Source organism: Rousettus aegyptiacus, unplaced genomic scaffold, assembly GCF_014176215.1.
Source record: "Rousettus aegyptiacus isolate mRouAeg1 unplaced genomic scaffold, mRouAeg1.p scaffold_m13_p_5, whole genome shotgun sequence".
NCBI classification, from domain to species: Eukaryota; Metazoa; Chordata; class Mammalia; order Chiroptera; family Pteropodidae; genus Rousettus; species Rousettus aegyptiacus.
Genome location: NW_023416308.1, coordinates 84,737,800 through 84,752,883, shown reverse-complemented (window position 1 = coordinate 84,752,883; position 15,084 = coordinate 84,737,800). Strand labels below are relative to the sequence as shown.

The 15,084-nt window shown below is 42.0% G+C and overlaps 1 protein-coding gene across 2 annotated transcripts in view; it reads right to left on the bottom strand.

Annotated features, from left to right (window-relative positions):
* Positions 1 to 316: 316 nt before the first annotated feature.
* The window catches only part of MICAL2 (microtubule associated monooxygenase, calponin and LIM domain containing 2), a 198,102-nt gene continuing 183,334 nt past the window's right edge, over positions 317 to 15,084 (bottom strand). Inside the window, exons 34-36 of one of the 2 annotated variants that reach the window (XM_016135436.2) lie at positions 8,067 to 8,166; positions 3,914 to 3,987; positions 317 to 903 (exon numbers count right to left, since the gene is read on the bottom strand). In XM_016135436.2, coding sequence (XP_015990922.2) covers positions 719 to 903; positions 3,914 to 3,987; positions 8,067 to 8,166 — 359 coding nt within the window. In that variant the 3' untranslated portion in view covers positions 317 to 718. Of the gene's footprint in view, positions 904 to 3,913; positions 3,988 to 8,066; positions 8,170 to 15,084 lie in introns of both variants that reach the window. The other variant, XM_016135437.2, reaches the window with a different exon arrangement.

Sequence of the window (15,084 nt, the reverse complement as noted above, 5' to 3'; positions counted from 1 at the left end):
TAACGATCCTTGTGGTATGAAGATAAAGTTTTATTTCCTTTGTTTCTTTTTTTTAATAAAATTAAGGCTCAAATGTTCTATTAAACTCTCATTACTTATGTATATTATATTAAGGCTTATAAATACACCTGGTAAATTAAATTCACCCTGGATTGAATTAACACCTGCTATATGAGTTATTTGCTTTATGTAATCAGTAATCTCAAGGTTTTTCCTCTTTCTCTGGAAACACAATTTAAATATTAACCTAATCTTTAAACTGCTGCTGCTTCCTTCTGACATTTGGAAACCAGTCATCCATGTAAAAAAGGCAAATATGGATATATTAATGAAAAGGCAGCTTTTTTGAAATCTCAAGATGTGTAACTCAATGAATTGGGAAGATAGATAGTAAAAGCAGCAGGAAAGTCGATCTCTACATCACTTTCCAAGGAAAACAATGCCGGTCATCTGCCAAGGTCACGTTTGATTGGAGAGACCCGCTAAAGTTGACTGCCAATTTCAAAAGCGTCTTTATATTTTCCTCATTATAATCTCTGGAAGGATCTGGAGCAGCTGTAGCAAATATGAGAGAATTTTAATTTTAAAAAACATATTGCAGTAGTGTATAACTTAAGTTACAGGTATGACAAATCCTGCAAAAGGAACTAGGAGTGTGTGAGGTGTTGGTGAGATCCCATCCTTGACTTGCTTCATGGGAGAGGGCCCCTGGGCCTGCTCACGTCCTGCTCAGCTGACAGCCCCTGGAGAATACGAAGCTTTCAAAGTGCTGGTCTTCGGCCTTTTCTTTTATACGTTGTTCCTCTAAGGAATCCACAAGTTTGTCCCTCTGCTCAATCACTTGCATCATCTTGGTGAATATTTCTCTCTCCTCACTTAGATCTTTCTCATCTTTCTGGCTCTCTAAAGAAAAAAACAAAGCAATAACAACAACAACAAAAAAAACCACATTGGTCCTCAGGTAAGATTTGGCCCCGGGAGAGATCTTAGCCTGGGCATTCTTGATTGTTCTGGACTTGTTCTGCCCTTTAATTTCCACAGAGAAAATAAGGAAATGAATTGAACACCAGGGAACTGCCCTCAAAGCCACAGGTTACAAAGGTGGGTGCTTTATGCTGCAATCAGCTCAGTTTCCATCTTGAGAATACATGTAAAGTGACAGGAGAGGACCCCTTTGTGAGAAAAAGAAGTTAATACCAGCCAAGCCCTACCAAGTTCTCCAACCTCCCCTCCCCTGAAATAAATAAATAAATAAAAGAAACCCACAAAATCTATCCGGGCTACAGCAAGAAATAAGTAAGCTATCTGCACCAATGGCTTCTATTGCAATGATAAGAATCCTTGTTTTCATTTGCAGTTAATGACAAATTGTAGCCCTTTGTGTAGAGATCAGGCAGAAGCAGAGTAAGGCTAGGCTGGCCAATAGGTGGATGCTTCCAGACTGTGAGTATGCTTTCTGGTTTTGCCTTTCAGAGTAAGCTGCCTTCTTCCTAAATAGCTGGGAGCATCCAATTGCCTGGGGGAGGTAAGATTATTATAAAAGCAAGAAAAGGAGTAAGAAACAGGTACTGTAGTCATGACTTTCTGACATTCAAAATAGAATTTTAAAGCCAGATTTAAGTCTTATTAACCAGATTATTGTCTTGGGAAAGGACTTAATAAATACCTTTAGTGACTTCCATTTAACACATCGGGGCCTGGGCAGGGAGCCCCATCACAGAGTAGAGAAGGCGGGGTCATATGACAACAGAGAAATAAAGAAGCACCATTCCCTTTGTACCTCATATTTTATGGGAGGGCGAGAGCCCTGTCTGTGCTCCAGTCTCTCCATTCTGGGCCCTAGAAGCCCCCATGGCAGCAGGAAATGTCGTATCAGTTGGTGGGAATACTGGGGGCCCAAAGACTCTTGCTCTGTCCCTTGTTTGGAACTCTGGGAAGAAGCCAGCAGGAAGGGCATTCTATGTATAAACAGGGGGCAGTGCTTTGTGGTTGGGCAGAGAAGTAGGCTGTGAATGTGGCTCCCCAGATCTCGATCTGCTGTGTGTGGCATGGGTAGAACCTAGAAGTGTCCACTTGACCCAGAGCTGCCAAAGGCAGCTGGCCAGTGGGCCTGCTGTGGGGTCGCCTTTGATGAAGAATGAAGTGGCCCCCCAGTGGAGACTGTATTGTAGAATGTCTAGCCAAGCGGAAGGGAGGACATGCTGAGGAGTTGTCTGAGTGAGTCAGGGAATGCCAACAGGCTCCAAGCACATTGAGAGAATGGCAGGCTGTGGATCACACCAGCCACACACCTTATCTGCAAATGTCAGCAGAGTGACAGGAGATAACTGTGTGGGGACTCAACAAGTCAGCGCAACCCACACAGATTCCTAATGCCAAAACGTCCCACAAACCTGCCTCTTCCCATTACCTGGCAGTCATCTTAGGGACAAAAGCAGAAGGAAGGGGTGGCCATCTGCAAGACTGAACATTTTCATCCCAAAGAGACTAAACATTTCCTACAGGGACTGTTTAAATTATTGCATCAGACTAAGTTTACCAGAGAGGGATAAATAACGTTCTTTTTCTTTCTTACTAATTAATGGGATGAAGCTTTTGTGGAAGATGAGCTCAGGTACAGACAAAACGAAGAAGCTACTTTTTTTTTTTTTTTTGTATATTTGAGAGGAGTAAGAAAATGTATGACCATCACTCCTTAATAAGAATTTTTTTTTTAGAAAAAAGAATCGAAGGTGGGTAATAAAGTCTTGGTGGTATTTATTTTACCACCCTGAAATGGAGTTGATTAAAAATGTCATCAGATGTATAAATCAGATATTAGTTATACACTATGGTTTGTTAATTTAGGATTATCCCAGTTTTGGTGCTTGTTATTTGATAATTAACATAGAGAAATTTAAAAATTCCTCTCTGAATTTTGGCTTGTCATTGATGGACTAATCTGAGCCCTTTCCAACAAATATAAGATGATATACACCACTTTCCTCTGTCCTGTGTAGTGCAGCTCTATACAGATTTCATTAGAAAAAGACTTCTGTTGCTATAAAGAAAGAGTGTACGAATCACTGCTATCTGGGAAAGAACAAGAGCCCTTGAATCTGTGGTTGAAGTTCTCAGATTTAGTTTTCTAATCTGTAAAATGGGGGCGAAATATCTAAATAAAAATATTCACGATGATGATATCTAATATTTACTAAGTACTCACCCCACAGATAGGTGCAAAGTTTGGTCAATAAGGTTTAAAAAAATTATTTCACTTGTTCTTTTAGACCTAAGTCTTAATACAAGAAAGCCATGCCTGGGTCTGGACCCACAAACACACAGGTGAAAAACAGAGTGAATATGTTTAGCTGGCTAGAGCCAGTCAATATATAAGTCAGTATATCACGTCAGTTGAGTTTATTTCAATTTTCTGTCCTTCATGGTGGAAATAGTTTTCTCGCGTGTGAGGCCCAGCCCAGCCCATGCTGAGAAGGGCGTTTCCCTTACCTCGCCTCTCCCAACGCACCTGTGTCGCGGCCTTCATCTCACTGTGCTATAACTGCTTGTCTGGGTGTTAGTCTCTGTAGTGAGACCACAGGGCAGAGTTGATCTCTCTATGCCAGGCACACACTAGATTCTCCACTAAATATTTGTTAAATGGATGGATAAGTGAATGAAATGTGAATAAATGACTTTGTTCCTCTGCCTTTGGGATGGAGCAAGGTGCTGTCTTCATAGCCCAGGGAACGAAGCTAAACGGGGACTTGCTGGGCTGGCAGTGGGGGGCAGAAAGCAGCCTGGCTTTGTGCTTTCTTCTGACTCCAAGGCGGGAAGGGCAAGTTCGCTCTGCGATTTGCAGTGGGCTCTCTTCAACTATCTTTCTGGGGAAAAATGTGTTTAACAAGACCCCCCAACACTTCACCATACTCACCCTCCTTCAGCATTTTTTCTCTTAATTTCTGCTCTAGTCTGCTCTGGTGATCTTCCAATTCTAGTTCTTGAGCCCTGGGAATGAGAAATGTTCAGACTTCGTAAATACTAGAGGTTTGTGTAGACACACTGACAAATAAGCCCACTGACAGTAGCTACTGCATTCTTTTTTCCTTATTAAAACTGGGGTCTTGAAATATCTCTAAACTAAAAGTGTTACTGCTGCTGGGGTCACTGAGGTGCCAAGAAGGATTGCTGAGGCATTGCTGAGGCACGCCGAACTCCAGAGGTGACGGGCAGTAGAGGAAGGTTGTGATGTGACCTCGGCAGGCTTTTGGAAGGCCACTCTTCAGGGGTGGATCATGAGAAAATGACTAGAATAATCCAGAAAATGAACAATGACAATTTGAAACTCCTCTCTCTTTTAGGGGCAACATGACTTTAAGTGTCACCTCTAACCACTCCCCAAACTCTGACTGTGGTGGACAAGAAAATAAAAAGGCAGAAACAGGAGTGTGACATTTTGTCCAGGTGGAGGCAATAACACTCAGACAACTATCTGGTTGTAGGATGAGTGGAAAGAAGAGTCAGCGATGCTTTCAGTGGTCAAGCCAGAGTGCTGGGACTCAGTATTTCCACTGCTAAGAACGACAAAGTTGAGTAATGAAGTTAGTCCTCGGTGAAGGTCAGTGAGGAACTTCTTGATCTTTCAGTGCCTACAGATAGCCCATGCATATCACAGTGTGTGAGCTCCCCAAGGCCAGGCCGTGTGGTAACACGGAGGTCCTCAAAGCTTTGGGAATGCAGCTCTGGAGTCCTCAGGAAAAAAGATGACTGCAGACGGAGAAGTCAGGGGTCAGAGGTGAAAAGAAGTCATGTGATTCCTAAAAGGGAGATTATAGAGAATGAAAAGTTTTGAAGACAGAAGTTCGGGAATGCTTACATTTAGAAGGTACCCCAAAGAGGTGGAGCCAGGGGGAAAGCAAGCAAAGGTGAGAAGGATCAAACAAGAAATGCAGCATCACAGAAACCAAGAGAGGAAAGTTTTGAGAGAGAAGAGAGAGGGCAAGAGCATTCACTGCTACAGAGACACTGAAGAGGTGAGGGCTGAAAACTAGGTCCCCGGGTTTGACGTGGTGGCGCCTTTCCTTCCGGCCCCACACGCAGCCAGCACGTGTATCTTCCATAGTGTCAGGATCACTTTGCTATACCCTGTCGTCGCTGCCATTATTTTTACTGCTTCTACTACTCCTTGGGCCAACGTCCCTACCTTGTTCAATATTCTGCCTTTTGTTATTGACACTGAACTTCTCTTGGCCCAGTATGGTAGCCAGTAGAGTTGAGCCGCTTAGATTTCCCTTTAAGAGAGACCTTTCCGGGAGGAGTGTAGTGAGCTGACTGCTACTGCAGAAGCTGTTCAATGTCGTGCTGGAGCCATGTCATCCCTGTGCGGGTCCCCGCCAAGGACTGAGGAGAGCAGAGGTACTAGAGCTGAGCCATTCCTGCCCAACTTTGGACTCTTTGCTCTGGGGTGCCCACTGGCCTGGCTGAGACTTTCTCACGGCTGCGATGCTATCTGAGGCTCCTCCTGCCCAATTCTCCTTCCTTTTAGTCCTTTTACTGGTATTGGGGCTGCAGTGGGTTCTGAAGATATCCCTCTTACTTCTGCTGCCTTTCCCCTTCATCCTTCGCCAGCCTTTCCCGAATATATCTCTTGTACTTCTAACTCTGTCTTGGCATTGGCTTCCCAAAGAACCCGGATGGACATTTCTCTTGTTCATCTATCTCCGAACTAAAACCTATCCTTTAACAGAGCTCCTCCCTGCCTTTGTCTAGCTCACATGCCCGAGTTCTTCTCTTTGGCCTCTTCCAGAGAAGGGAGTTACCTCTGCAGTAGTAACTGGGGAAGCCAGTCTCTGCGCAGCAGTGGCACCAGCCAGCGCCTCCCTGACTCTCCGGGGGAGACCCTCTGCACTGACGGCTCCTTCTACAAACCTTCATGGAGCTCTTGCCATGTTTTCTTATTACTATCGTGCTATGTTGTTTATATGTCGGTCTGCCCTGAAACCATGAGGTCCTAGAAGATGGGGCCTGTGGCCTTTTTCATCATTATTTCCACAGTACTCAGCACTGTTCCTGGCACGTAGAATTTGCTTGATACATTTTTGTTGAATGAACTTGATTATTCGAACCTGATTCAAAGCAGATGGTATTACTGTATAAAAAGGGTTTTGTAGTCAGGTGGACACGAACAAGTTATTTAGTTGCTTTGAGTCTCAGTATGTGCATCAACTTCAAAAACAGTGATAGGAAAAAACACTTTCCTGGCATTTTCTTCTATGTCAGTGGAGCTCAATGAGTATAACTCCTGGCCTCGTCCTCTAGTCTCCACTCTTACTCATTTACACCCCAAGGGATGTAAACTGAGGAAGAACAGACTAGGTGAAGTTAGCTCACACCTTTTCTCTCCTGGGATCAGCCTGTCTGCAGTAAACATATTCTTGACTGCGCTGAGCCTTGCCATATGTCTAGGGCAAGATTTCTCAATCTTAACACTATTGATATTTTAGGCTGGATAATTCTTAGTGAGGGAGAAGGGGTAACTTGTGCATTGTAGAATGTTTAGTAGTCCCCCTGGCCTCTACTTGCTAACTACCAGTAGTACCTGCTAGTTGTGACAACCAAAAATGTCTTCACATATTGCCAAATATCCCCCAGGTCAGGGTGTGTGCGTGTGTGTGTGTGCGTGTGTGTGTGTGTGTACGCACGCGTGTATACAAAATAATCCCCAATTGAGATTCACTGGTCTAGGGTAAAAGCCTTACCCTTAAGAAGCAAGTGGGTCCATTTCCCTTTGAGACTATATAGAAATGTCTAATTCTGGGGTTTGGTTAGTGTCATAGGTTGAATGGTGACCCCTAAAAGATATGTCCATGTCCTAAACACTGGAACTTGTAAATGTGACCTTATTTGCAAAAGGGTCTTTGCAGATGTAATTAAGGACCTTGAAATGAGAACATTCTAGATTAGCTCAGTGGTCCCTAAAACCGATGACAAGTGTCCTTATAAAAGACAGCAGAAGAAGAGAAGACACAGATACACAGAGAAGGCTGTGTAAAGACAGAGGCAGAGCCTGGAGTGGTGCAGCCACAAGCCAAGGGACGCCTGGAGACACCAGAAGCAAGAAGCGGCAAGGAAGGGTTCTCCGCTAGAGTCTGCAGAGGGAGCACGGCCCTCCTAACATCTGAATCAGACTTCTGTCTGCCAGCACTGGGAGAGAATAAATTTCTGTTGTTGTAAGGCGCCCAGTTTGTGGTAATTTGTTACTCCAGCCCTAGGAAAATAATACAGTTAGCAAGCCCACCTGGGCTCTTACATTTAGCCACGCCATTACTGGTAATCGAGGTGATTTTTTTGATGTTCCATCTATTGACCTGGTTGTCTTATTCCTTCCTGGTTCAGAACCCAGCCAGAGGAGAGGAACAGAATTTATGAGACCTCTTCAAAGACCCCCCCCCCCCCACACACACACACAAGTTACCTCTCAGGATTGGGATGAAAATGAAATGAGACAGCATAAGCAAAAGCGCCCAGTAAGGAACTTCGTTGCTTTATATTAAATGTTACTTTCTTTCCCTCCAGAATGGTGACTTTTTCAGAATGTGTTGTGACCCACCTCTACATTCTGATCCCCAAACCAGGCTGCTACCCCTCAAAGAGGACAGTCAGACATATTTCAGTCCTTCAATTCCTTAAAATACAAGAAAGTGCCCAGGCAGCTCTCACCAAGCCTTTCTTGTGGTTCACACTCGTAGGCCAGACATACGCTTCCGTGTTGCAGGTGACTACAGGTCTGTGCCCCTGGTCTGGGTGACAGGAATGGACTGAAAATACTTTATCCAAATGCCCTCCAGCTTCAGACCCATTACCTTAAATCTATTTTAGCCAAAGGACTCCACAGAGAAAAATAGACAACTGAAAATTCTCTGTACTAATGCCAGCATGATATGCAAGACATCAAATCTCAATTTGCGTCAATCACAATTCTGTATGCACAGGAGAAAAAATCCTGGGATGGCAACCTGGGAGGCTGAGCCACCCCTCCTGCCCCCTTTGCCTTTAGGACTCACTGTTATCTGTGTTGCCTTACTTACATGATCAGTAGCTCTCGTTCATATCGCATTAATTTATTCTTCTCCAGAACCAGCTTAAACCATTCCTGCAAAAGCTGTGCTTCATCCTGTGTGCCTGAATCTGCTTAAGAAATCAACGGCAAATGGGTTAGATTGGCGTTTCTCTCCACATGATCAAACTGCTTTGGACTACTTTAGCAGACCATGTTTGTAGGGAAAAGGGCTCAGCAGGCGGCAGCCCCCTGACGGCCTGTTGATGCCGCAGGGTCATGGGCATGACAAATAGAACCCACCTGTGCATGCTCCATGGGGGGTCCCCTTGGACATTCAGAGCACTAATACTTCAGTTCCAAGGTCATATACCCTTGATAATGTCCTGGCACAAATGACTCTTCTGCCTATTTGTATGTTCTCTGTAAACCTTCTGTTTGTGTGTCACATCCTTCACTAAAGAAAATTCTAATAACCCTGCTGATTACTATCTCCTTCTCTTCTTTTCCCTTCCCCTAATCAAATGCCTACTGAGTGCCCAGATGGGTTGTGGCTCTCTTTCGGGGCAGAGAAGCTCATACCTCATTTGGTCATTAAAGAGTGACAATTGGCATTTAGATTTTTTTTGCAAAAAGAAAAGGCAAATGATGGGGAAAGTGTTATTAGCTTTGAGACTCATAAGAAGAAAGTTATATCCATATATTCTTATAATTTAGATTATGACCTTTACTAAACAGAAGAGTAACCATGAGAAAATCGACACTGCTTTCAGATGCTCACTGTTAGATGCTAAATGTCTCGATATTAAAATGTTAAAATCTGGGCATATTTGAGAAGTAGCAATATTGAGGTGACTTTCTAGTATTTCACCCTGAAGTGAGAACAGGCTCTCTGTATTGCAAGTTTCATGGCCATTCTAGAAGGATGTATACTGGAGGGTCCTGTAGGCAGAGGGGGAAACAATGCAGACAAAAGATATTTGTGACTGTGGGCAAGTTGTTTAATCTCTTGGAGCCTCTGCTTCTTCATTGGAAACTGAATAATAAGACACACAGGCAAAATAATAATAATGAGCTACTGTTTATTATGCAACGATTATGTGCCAGTCAGTGGGCTACGTGCCTTAGATGCACCATCTCATTTAATCCTCACAAGAAACTCACAAGTAGGTTTCCTTATTACCACCACTTGACAGCTATAGAAACAGAAGTTTAAAAGGTTAATTTGCCCAAGCTCACAGTAAGTGGCAGAGCCAGGGTTTGAACTCAAATGAGCCTTATCCTAAGCCCACACTTTTCATTACTTGTGTAGCATGCCCTCCTCTTTCTCCCTCCCTCACTCCCTCCATTATCCTTCTTATAGGCATGTAAAGTAAATAATGCCTCCAGCACATTGTGTTACATAGAGCAAGTCACACATAAAAAAGAGTTCCCTTTTCTCCTTGTCTCCTTCACCACCTTTTTACTGGTGAGAAAAATTGATCCAGAGAGATTTATATGCAATGCCCCAAGTTATATATTTAGTTAATGTGCAAACAATGCTACAGTGCAGGTCTTAACTTACGGTGAATTCATTCATTTGTCATTTATTCATTCAACAACACCTAGTTACAAAATAGGTGTTGCACACTGCCTTAGATACTGGGGGTACAGTAATAGATAATGCTACGTATCACAAGAAATTTGGAGATAGTAAAGCACAGGATCTGCTGTAAGGGTATTTATTTTTAGGTAATCTTTTGGATCAGATGGACCCAAAGAAATAGAATAAAACAGAACGTTAGAAAATAGTCACCACAACAAAGCAGCAAAATAAGACTGTGGAAATACAAAGAAGGGAGGGTTTTCCTGGTGAGGGCATGAGATTGTGCGTCCCGAGGGGGGTGGTGTTTGAACTGGGATGTTGAAGAATGAATAACACTTTGAGAAGAAATAGTGATGAGAAAGGACTTTTTCAAGAAGAGGGAACAGTATGAGCAAAGACAAGGGAGTAGGCCAGAAGGTGGTAGAGACAGAGATGGTTAAGGGCTAAGAGGGATGGGAGTGTATGACGATTTCATTGTAGAAGCCCTTGACTATTATGCTCAGGTTCACGTACTTTATGCTATAGAATACAGAGGGACACTTTGTATTCTATAGAATATGAAGGGTTGAGCAGGAGAATGATATATAGAGTTTACACAGGAAGGGAAGAGAGGAGGGAAATAAGATGTTATTCTTTCTTAGGTTTCTTGACTGACTAAATGAATGAATGAGTGAACAAACTTATAAATATGTTGAGTACCAATGTCTCTGTGGTGCTGAGGGATGGGAATGAATAAGCATTAATTCCAGCTCTTCGGGAAACTGGGAACTTGCAGTCCAGTGAGAGAAACCAACACTATATGGCCAGATAGAATATAACGCACTCCTGTGCTATGCAACACAGAAGGGAAACAACAAATCTTGGGTGGAGGCAATGTGAAAAAGCCTCAGAAAGGAGACAGCGAGTGAGTCCAAATGGATGAGTAAGAGTTTTCTAGGGAGAGGAGGTGAAGAACAAGGCATTCTAGGGCATTAGTTTTTGAATAAAAGAACGAAGTTTATAGATTAGAGATCATATGTAACATAGATGTTAAGAGCATCAAATTTAAACTCAGTCTAAGATCAAACTTCCATTCTTTTATGTACCACCTTGTGGGCCTGAGTATTTAGCCTCCCTGAGTCTCAGTCTCTTTACTTTTGTGAAGATCCAGTGGGACCATTCACACAAAGACCTTAACCCAGCCCTGGCACGCAGTATAAGCTCAATAAATGATAATGGTCAAATTATACAACATACATGGTGGAAGAACCCTTTGGGGCCATCTGTTACAGCCATGGGGGCACATAGGATTTCCCTCTGTCTCCTTTCTACTCTAGCCTCCCACTCCTTCCACTGATGGCAGAATTCCCTGCTGTCCGAGAAGCTCACTGCAGGGCTGTGAACTCTAAGTATTGGACATTTCTTTCTATTCATCTTTGATGGGTTAGCTGCTAGGCATTGAGTCCAGTCCAGTTTTGTCCTCTAGAGGAAAGTAGAGAACACATACTACATATTTTAGACAAAAGATATTAAGACATTTCAAGACAGGTTTCATGAACTACTGAACTGTTCTTTTTTCAGGGTCAGCACCTCCAGGTTATCTATTATTTTGTCTTAAAAGGGCTGCCCACCTCTGCTTGCCCTCTAAATTTCCAGGACGCACCTTAAAGAAAATGCAGAATCAAATTATCCACAGCCCAGAGTAGACAGAGCCTCTTGAAGCTTCCTGTGCCCTAGAATTGCAGAAGTCTTTTTAGCAGCCACATCTCCAATGGGCTATTACTAACTTGCAAATGAATCTCATCTTCCCACACAAGTGATGGTAAAGTCTGATGACTTCATGTTCTATTTATGCAACTGACCTTTTTCTTAACCTAATTCAAGACTTTATATGAATCTTGTTAAATATCATCTTGTTTATTTAGTTCCATCGAGGGGAAATCTTTTGACTATTTTATCCATCTGACACATTTCTCCTAGATTTGAGATTTCTGAAAAATTGATAAATGGACATGTTGTACCTTTATGCAATATTGAAAAACAAAATTTCAGATGAATCTGACTAAGAACAGAGCCTTCTGGCCCATTAGAGACCTTCCTCACCTTTTCGGTGACACTGTTCTATAGACTCTAAATATATTCAACTGGTATTATCTAGCCCACATTTCTATGTGTTATCCAGTAGGTCATTATAGGAAACTTTAGTAACAAAATAATTTCCTGAAATAAAGTTTCACAAATGTCTGCCATATTCATTGGCACTGTAAACTTCACAGCTCCGCCCAGAAAAGGAAATGACATTTGTTTTTCACAGCTTCTCAGTAAATACCAGTGGTTCCTTAGTAATCTCTAAGTGTCTCTCTAAATGTTCACAATTTCTTTAATAATCCTTTCGAGAATTTTGACAAAGATCAGAATTCATGTGTCTTTCTCATGTGAAAAGTAGAAAATGTATTCATCTCTAGTCGTTAGGCTCTGGAATTCTTTATGAGTTTTCAAAGACTGAGGTTATTTCAACACCAGGGGGTTAATTCAGTTCATTTGACAAATTCTGACAGTAATGCCACATCCAAGATACTATTCGATGTATGTTATCATCCTTCACCTGAGCTTAGAATCCAGAATTCATGCTCTCCTGTTTTTCTTCTGGATAGTTGTTTAATATCTCTAGATTGAGAATCATTTGCCTTGAGAAAGAAAACAGAAAAGCTGAGAGTTGAAAATCCTGCTTTTCCCCACCACGTAACATGATACCATCTGCTTCAGCACAGGGCCTATCCTTTCCTTGTTCCCAGTCCAAAAGAAACAGCACTATTTTGCAGTCTTCAGAGTATTTTTTGTTGTTGTTTTTCAGATTCAGCCTCTTTGCTGCATTATACCCACAGGGTCCAGCCAGACTTTTATCCTGGATTACATGTCCTTTTTCAATTTTTCTTATGTGTACTTCTAATCTATTAGCAAGTTCCCGGTGTAGTCACACTGACAGGTTAAACTGAATTAATTTTCCTTTCCAAGGGAATAATTTACAATTTTATAGCCTATAGTTCATTTTTTCTGAGTCTTCCTTTCCTCAGTATCAAAATCCCTTTTGGGGACCTTTGAACATGGACTCCCAGGAAATCTGCCTTCCCAAAGCATTGGGTACAGGAGACTGTGCCTAGCCTGGGCTTGCCTTGCTCTCAACGCCAACAGTGCTCTGAGACTTTGCTCCACGATGTTCCTTAACTCACTACCTACCATTCTTCAGACAGCTTCCTTATATGTTCTGATGAAGCCTAGACCAGGGTCACCTCTCACTGTAGATGTAGTAGAGTGAAGCGGCAGAGGGCCTGGGCTTAGAGGTCAAACAGACTTGGCTCATCCAGTTATAAATGTGTGACCTCGGGTAGATAACCTCAAATCTCTCTACTTCGGTTTCTTCCTGTGAAAAGTGTGGATGATGATAGTACCTGTCTCATAATTGGTTATGAGGCTTAATGGAGATGACGCATGTGAAATGCTTACTATAGTGCTTGGCACATAGTAAATGTTCAGTAAACTGTACCATTGTTATTACTATCTTGTTTCTTCCAGTGTCTAGTTCTATATGGTTCCATGTGCATTACTTCCTGTTCATCTTTAAAACTCTGGAGTATAATCCCTGACTTGATTACACATGCCTAAACTTTATCTTGTAATTTCACTCGAGGTTAATAAAAACTCTTAAATAATTTTTTTTTTTTTTTTTTTTTGCCCCATGTAAATGAAAAGGTCCTAAGCTGGCTGGATCTTCAGCACCTGCTTGGGAAGAGTTTAGTGTGCTGTGCCTACATGGATTGTTGGCTCAGCCATGTCTCCATCTGGGTTCTGTGGCTGCTGTTGAATTGAAAGCCCTTCCAGAGCAGAGATGTGACTCCTACATCTGGGAACCAGAAAGTTGAATGGTGCAGCCAGAAGGCCAGCAGCCCCAGGCTGTGGCTACAATAGCTCGGTTACCTTTAACTAACCCTTACTGCCACCCCTGCTTGAGCCCACCAGCCACTGGCTCTTTATTAGCTTCTGTATCCTCATATCACGCTTTTTCTTAGACGAAATACAAGGTTTCCACTTGCTCAGGTGAAGCAAAGTAATCCAAACTCAACACAGAACAAATTTTTATTAATGAAATTATTTAAATTGACCATTTTTTCTCTGAATGGACTGTCAAAGATACAAAGCAAATTTGGTTACTCCATACTGAAATTCTTCAATAATTCCCCACAGTCAAGTTCAAATCACGTAGCCTGACAACACTTAGTCCTTGCTGTCATTAGAGCGACTAGCACTTAATGGGCAATAACTCTTTTTCCAATGAATAATAACATAATAAATGAAAAATGTATTCTTCAAAGTCATGGCTTTTTAACCTTTTTGTTGTTGGTGGTGATGTTGAATACTTCTCTGATTATGTATTGGTGTGTGGTTTTCCAAGTTGGGTCTTGTTTTGCTGTCTGGTTTTCAACTATCTAATTTGTTAGATGTGATTCTCTGCCTCCTAAGAGTCTGTAAGAAGTCCTAATTTGGTGTTTGCTGCAATTTTGTCAATACCCTCAAAATCCTTATTGATGATCTGGGGTTATAAAAGGTCATGAGAGGAATTGCGGGCAGAACCTTTGGTACGTGGTGCAGGGCACCTCCCCTAGACTGGCTGCGTTTCAGCCCCTGTCTCTTATTTCCTGGCCTGAGGTCAGCTCTTAACTCCTGTGTTTATCCATAGGCATATTTCACTTAAATCTCTAGCCTGGCCTTCTGTACCCAGTGCTCTGGGTATATTAACTTCTCTCAGGCACCTTACACATGATGGTGATAATCCAGAAAGCTGCACTGTGGGCCTGGCCTGATTCAGTCTGGGCAAAGCCGGGATGCTGGAAGGCAGCTTGCAATTCCATTCAGGGAGCCAGAGGCTGTAGCTGAAAAACAAAATTTCTAGTCCTTCCTTTTAAAATAGTTTTTTGTTTTGTTTTGCTTTTAACTACATATCTATTTATTATACGGTTTTTCTTGCTTTTGAATTTCATCGAAATATCATACTGTATGTACTTCCAAAATTTGTTTTAAATTTCATATTATGTTTCTAAAATGCAGCCATGTTGCCATTCATTTTCACTGCTAGGTGTATAATATTCAGTTGTATATAGCACAGTTACTTAACCCACAGTTTATCCATTTTCCTGTTAAGGGACATCTAGTTGTTCTTAGTGTTTTGTTATGAATGATGCTGCTGAGACATTCTTGTACATGTCTTCTGGTCCAGGTGGGCAAAGGTTTCTCTGGATTATACACTGAGGAATAAAATTGTTGAGTAGTAGGGTATACAAATGTTTAAGCATGAAGCCAAATTGTTTTCCAAAGAGTTGTGACTCTTTACACTCCCATTAACACTAAATAAGAGCCTCTCTTGTTCCTTATCCCTGCAAAATACTTAGTATTATCACATTTTAGAAGTTTTGATAATTTAAAATAGTTT